This window comes from Sinocyclocheilus anshuiensis, unplaced genomic scaffold (genome assembly GCF_001515605.1).
Source record: "Sinocyclocheilus anshuiensis isolate Anshui unplaced genomic scaffold, SAMN03320099.WGS_v1.1 scaffold435, whole genome shotgun sequence".
Lineage (NCBI taxonomy): Eukaryota > Metazoa > Chordata > Actinopteri > Cypriniformes > Cyprinidae > Sinocyclocheilus > Sinocyclocheilus anshuiensis.
In genome coordinates this window covers 301,468-308,265 of record NW_015552555.1, presented here as the reverse complement: position 1 = coordinate 308,265, position 6,798 = coordinate 301,468, and the positions used below count along the sequence as shown (strand labels likewise).

At 41.0% G+C, this 6,798-nt stretch overlaps 1 protein-coding gene across 1 annotated transcript in view; it reads left to right on the top strand.

Moving 5' to 3' along the window:
* The first annotated feature begins 1,617 nt into the window (after positions 1–1,617).
* Positions 1,618–6,798, top strand: part of LOC107664537 (axin-2) — a 13,777-nt gene continuing 8,596 nt past the window's right edge. Inside the window, exons 1-3 of the mRNA XM_016455127.1 lie at positions 1,618–1,832; positions 2,964–3,874; positions 6,202–6,342. Of these exons, the coding sequence (XP_016310613.1) occupies positions 3,051–3,874; positions 6,202–6,342 (965 nt within the window). The 5' untranslated portion in view covers positions 1,618–1,832; positions 2,964–3,050. The remainder of the gene's footprint in view (positions 1,833–2,963; positions 3,875–6,201; positions 6,343–6,798) is intronic.

Sequence of the window (6,798 nt, the reverse complement as noted above, 5' to 3'; positions counted from 1 at the left end):
TCATGAGTGGAATCAGTGGAACGTCCTCCCTCACTAGTTCGAAATGCAGGACAAGCTTTTCTGGTAGTTTCACTTTTTTAGTTGAGAAGGACTTTTAACTACAGTATACTGCTACTGTAAAGTAGCCTACTTCGAACTTTTGTGGTGTCTTAACTAACCTCATCATGTCTTAAAGCGGTAGTTCACCCACAAATGAAAAGTTTACAGTCGTTTACTCGCCCTCATGCTGTTCAAAACCTGTATGCACTGCTGTCTTCTACAGAACACAAAAGAAGATATTTTGAAGAATACTGAACTCCATTGTCTTTCATTGTATAGAAAAACAACAACAACAACACATTTTTCAAAATATATTCCTTTTTGTTATACAGAAGAAAGAAATCCATATTTCGGAACGACATAGGGTGAGTAAATGACAGAATTTTTATTTTGGGTGAATTATTCCTTTAATCGTCAATGTAAATGTCTACAATAGACTTTTTTCTATTTGACTGTCATAAAATATCAGTATTGACGTTTAATTAAAGGAATAGTTTACCTGAAAATGTAATTTTTGTCATCATTTACTAGAAAAAAAGCTGGTCAGAGATTCTCATTGCTTTCCACTGTAGAAAGAAAACAGCACTAGAGTGGAGCAATATGAAAATGACTCATAAAATGATGATACGAATTTTATTTCTGAGTGAACTATTCTATCCTAGTTTCTAGTCCTTAATTCATCAGCAACAACACTTTTGAACAGAATTGTTTTTACTGTGCTGTTCGGTCACAACGTCAAATTATAGGCCAACACATAATTGTATTTGACCATGCATTCTCTCAGGAGTTTTGAATGGTTTCAAGAATAGTGGTTTTGGATTTATAAAATTGGTGTAAATTAATGTATGTGTTTAAAAGATACTTTGAACCTGAAGAGACCATTTCAGCTTCATTTCATAACAGCTGAAATGTTAGCTGCTCGTTATATAAAGAAAAAAGAAGAAAAAAAAGCAGCATTAATGCACATTTGAGGTGTGACTATTTTATGATGTAAAAAGTGTTAACCACTGACACTATTTTACTTTAAACCCCAAAGGAAAATCCAGAGGGAGCACATTGCTCAAAAAGGCTAATTCTCCAACAGGTTTTTGGATTGCAAATTTTCCAAATTATGTGTGAACGCAGAAACGAATGGGTTAACTCTGAAAATAGCAATGAAAGGGTTAACTGAAAATAGCAATGAAAGGGTTAACTGTGAGTCCTCAGAGGAAAAAGCGGCCCGTGTCTTTAAAGTTTCTGGATCGCGGCGCTGCAGATCACTTACTCCTGACGCTCCACAGCTCGAGGGGAGTCGGCTCAAGATCTCTCTGCTTTGATAAGGTCCTTGCGCCTCAGTTGAAACTTTTCCCTGACGGACTTTATCGAACAGGCACTTTACAGCGACTCATTGAGGGCATTAGGGATAGAGGCATCGATAGGGCTTGTAAAAACAAAGAAATATATGGCTTTAGACCATTCTGGAGCGATCTATGTTGTTTTAAAGCGGGAATGAGAGAAATTATAATGTATGTATCTGTCGGGACCGTTGGGTCGGCTGCGCTCTTTGATGTCCGCTCTTAAACCCTGAGCTCAATCCACACTGGAATAAGAGACTAGAGCACATTCAAACACGCTATACAGGGATCTAGTGTGCTCTTCACGGGAGGAAGTTTACGTTTAAAACCTAAAATCTCCGTTTGACACTAAACAACATCAGAGGACAGGAAGACTGCGTGCAATTGGATATATAGTGGAATATATTTGTTATTTTGTTGGAAAACTGGGATTTGGGGGACCGAACTCATGGATGGATGGTGAGTTAGAGCAGTGTGTGTGTGTGTATGTGTGTGTGTTCTCCCAGCGCTGGCCCCACGCTATTGCTTTGATGTGCTGTTTACCGACTTTGAAGTCATGTGTCGCTGTGAAATGCAGTATATCTGATAGACATTCCATTAAAACGCGTGTTTTCGGTATGTTTCTTATTGTGTTGTTTTGAGGTTAGATCGGCTGTGTTTAAAGAACTGTCATGATAGTGTTACGGGACTTCAACCCCCTGTGATCTCACACTTTTGTTTTTCTTGAGGGGTTTGAAGTTGAATGCGGCATGTTGTGTCGTATTTCTCATGGATTGGATTCGATCACTCTTTATATCCGTAAGGGACGACTTTAATATGTTGTTTCATCTTTCAAAACTGAACGAATAGTTTAAAGACGTGTCTTTAATGTGCATGTGTTTTAGACTTCTATATATTGCAATGCAATGTATCTTCTATTATGCATGTGAGATCATTTATGTCATCAGAAGTGTAGTTTTGTACTATATTATGATTATTTTTAGTATTATAAATGTGTGTAGTTTTAATGTACGTGAAGCGATTACTTTCACTATGAAGAGTAGTCAATGAAGTATTGATGTTGTAATGCTAAGCCTATACTTTACAGATAAGTAAGCATGCTGTTGATAAAATAGGTTTACATTATTGTGCGTTTCGATCTCATCGTCACGAGTCGAGTTTTACGCGACATTTATGTGCATAATTAAACATCGCAAACAGTAAAGCGATATTGTTTTCGCTTATGTTGCCTTTTTAAAACTCGCTTTCTTAGTATTTTGCCTTCTTTTTAAACTTGGAGTTTAGTTATGACTGATTTTTATTTGTACTTATTTATTACAAATACAGTGGTTATTCAAACTGGGCTTGAATGAGAAAGATGTAATAAATAATCCGCTCCGAAAATGTTTGATTTTAGCTGATTAAAAAAAAAAGTTTTAAAAAATCTAATAGTGCCTGCATTGAATATAAACCGGGTCGCTTAGATTGCGTTCCACAAAGCCGATTGTACACCGCAAGCGCGCACAATGTAAAGCTATAAGTGTCTGAAGTGACTCTTTTGAAGTTTTGGGGCGGATCTGGTTTTGATGAGATCAATACTTTGTGTTTCAGAGAGAAGCTCCCCTGCTGATTTAAGAGAGAGAGGAGCTTACAGCTGAGCTTCACACTGAAGGCTTTGCTGCTGGAGCTGCAGGAGCCATGAATAGGACACTAACAGATCCTATGGTCAGTAGCTTCAGAGAAGATGACCCACGTCCACCGGTCCCAGGGGAAGAGGGTGAGACAACATGCCACCATCCCAGCAAACTGGCCATGATGAGACCGAAGGATCCTGTGAAAACCATTATGGCTGATCTTCGCTGTTCCACAGCAAGGAGGGATGATGATGGACTTGGGGAACCTGAGGGCAGTGCATCCCCGGACTCCCCTCTTGCCCGGTGGACCAAATCTTTGCATTTCCTTCTTGGGGATCAGGACGGTGCTCAACTTTTCCGGGCATATCTTGAACGCGAGAAATGCGAGGACACTTTAGATTTCTGGTTCGCCTGCAATGGTTTCAGGCAAATGGACCTCAAGGATGCCAAAACACACAGAGTTGCCAAAGCCATTTACAAGCGGTATATTGAGAACAACAGCGTTGTGGCCAAGCAGCTTAAACCTGCTACTAAGACCTTTATTAGGGATAATATTAAGCGTCAGCAGATTGACTCTGCAATGTTTGATCAGGCTCAAATGGAGATCCAGACTTCTATGGAGGAGAACGCCTATCAGATGTTCTTGACCTCAGACATATACCTTGAGTATGTCAGAACCGGGTGCGAGAACGGCAGTCATATGAATCCCAACGGACTAGGAGGTCTAAAGCTGGTGTGCGGATACTTGCCGACTCTAAATGAAGAGGAAGAATGGAGTTGTAATGACTTTAAAGCCAAAGCTTTGGCCACTGTCGTGGGACTGTCTGCCAAAGCGTTACGGTCACCTCCATCCCTTCGTGCAGTGGAAGCATTGGAGAAGGGCTACAGGTGAGACATCCCAACAATTATTTTTCACTTACTTAACTACTGTATGCTGCCACCATAAAGTAACAAAGTTCCTACTGCTGCATGCTTCATACTGCTTCATGTATCGGACACCCTATGGGTTGTAGCCTAGTGATTAAAGATCTAGTGTGGTAGCTGGAAAGTTGTAGGTTGAAGCATCACAAAGATTGTTTGAACTTTAATCTTTAATTATTACTTAGATTTGTGTAGCTATTGCTCTTGAGTTCTTGCATTAAACATGAGAGGCCCTTTCTTCCAAGTTTGGGGCCGTTTGCTCTCACCTGGCTTGCATTACGCAGAGAGAGAGAAGGGGAAAAAAACATCAATAAAGCAGCTCTTCCTTTCATGTAAATATTGTCTAGCACCAGGCCCTCTGCTGGCTCCACACAGTTTCCTCTGCTTTGAAATTCTTCCACCGTTAGAGGATCATCTTCAAGGATCAAGGCTAGTTCACAATGCAACATTGGTTTTAGCCGTCAAACGGATAAAAGAAGTGGCACACATCAGAAATGTCACTAATCCAAAAATGAAACTTTTTTTGCTTTTGCTATTAACAAAACCAAGTACTTCATCAAATTGCTCACAAGATTTTGCTTATTTTGATTGAAGCAGTTTGTGTTTAGACCAGCTCTGTTACTGTACTTTGTAATGTTTGACACCTTCAGATGTCAGATGACGAGCTGTTGGTTTGGTTGTTCAAAAAAAGTATATTGTCGGGGTTTAACAAAACACCAGGGGAAATCTGGTTTGATGAATTAGCACCTGTCACACAACTTGTGTGACCCATCAAGGTGTGGTGCCAGACAAATTCTGTCTCAAAGACGGCCCGTTGGGAGGGTGATCTTGAAGAAGGTGACAGAATGTTTCATCTCTGCTTATCTTTGTCAGGTTGTTTATGTAGGAGATGATTAAGAACCAGATGAGAGTAAGCAAAGTCTCTTTTTTGATGTTATTCCCTGATTTCTTTTCGAAGAATGCTCCTTGAGCAGTCTGTTTTCCCTCTCTCTCTCGGGGCACTTTTTTTGTTCATCTGAAGCATGTGGAACTTATTTCTCTCCCTTTCTGTGTTTCTGAATCGAGTTATTCACAAAACAACACGCAGCAGCGGTTCCTCTGTGAGTCACAGAGACCGTGGCCTTCATCTCCACCGTTTCTTATTTACCACCGTTCTCCTCTGATTTCAACTGCCTCTCTTCGCACTTTTATCTAGGAAAAAACCCCGATGGATGGAGAATAAGCACACTTTTTGAGCGAGCGGAAAAGAAGGACAGAGGGGGAGCAGGAGAGAGGGGTATGGAGAGGGAGAGATCGGAGGGAGGGGTGGCCTGGGTGGGTATGTGGAGGAGGTGCCCTTAGCAGAGGAAAGAGCACAAGAGGAGGAATGACATGAAACGGGAAAGTTTGGAAGGGGGAGGTAAAGTGAGGAACAGGGTGCGTGGCCCAGACAAAAGACCCCAGATATGCTCCACTGAGGGGAAGTGGCATTGGCAATTCACACAGATGTGCTGCTCACTTAACTTTCCCCCTGATCAATCCTCTGGCTGGGGTGGGGGTTAAGGGAGATGAAAGGGAAGAGTAGAGAAAAGACAAACTGAGCTTGAATTCCTCCCCCCACCAAAAAGAAAAAAGACTAGTAAAAGATAGCTGGACCCTTTTCACAAACATAAGAGAAGCCATGTTAGAAGCAGTTTGCATTTGCAATGTGATATTTTCCTCCTTTTGCTCTCAAAATTTGGATGATATTGTAACAATTTTTCTTTTCTTTTATCATTTAGCTGATGTTTTTATCCATATCGTTAGGGACAGAATCACAGTCTAGGCAAGTACATATGTGTGGTCTCGTTGTTCATACTTGACATACTTTTTTGCATTACTGTGGTGGTAACAAACCTCAGTAGTCAAGATGGCAAACAAGTTACCTTCAGATGTCTGTCCCGTTAACTGGATGCGTCAACTTTGAGATGGCAAAAGTTAGTGAAGTTGCCACTGTTTCTAAGTTCCTTTTTAAACTGTTGCTCTGCCATGCCACTAGTTTACCTGAAAGAGAAAACTGAGTGATTGAGTCAGTTTACGCTATTGCACACTGTAGTTCCGTTGTGGCAAAGCTTAGAATGCAGCGGAACACATTTCGGAAAGTGATACACGTTCGGGCCTTCCAAGTTCAGTTCCCTTTGAGTAATCTAGTGTCTTGCAAATGCCTCATTTGTGAGTTCATAAATCAACCAAGCAACCTTCCAGTTACCAGCCTTGAAATTTAACCACTGTACCACTCTTTAAACTAAAACCAAGATTGTTTGTTGTTCCTGTAGGTCCTACAGACGCAGCGACCCTGGAAACCCCTATCGTGTTGCATCCGGTTATAGTTTTGCCCCTGCCACCAGTGCCAACGACAGCGAGGTCTCCAGTGATGCCCTGACAGATGACTCGATGTCCATGACGGACAGTAGTGTGTAAGTGTCTTTCTGGAATCCTCTATATTTCTATATTTTCCTGTTTCTTAACATAGTAAACTGCCTACCTAGATGGCACTGTTGGGCATCATAGGCAAATCGGAATGAATAGATGATGGCTAAAAATTATATCTTGAAAAATGTATAGTTCAGTGTAACTCTAGACTGTGGTCAAAGGCTGACATCTTTCTCTGGCTGTTAGCAGACATTGAGGTTTAATTATTTAGTCATTTGTGGCTGATAATGAGATGGTACAGATACATTGGCTTTTAAATGTGTTAGAGATGTTTTTAATGCGTTGCTGGAGTCTTGTGGGGATGAGCTATGAGAAAGGAGTGGACCCAAGAGAAGAGCCCTCAGATAATGTTCTTCCTCTATGCGCTAATTGAAGCTAATGTTTGCAAATTCCTTAACAGGAAATGACACTGGCCAGTTTGTCCTCCTCTTTTGCCCATG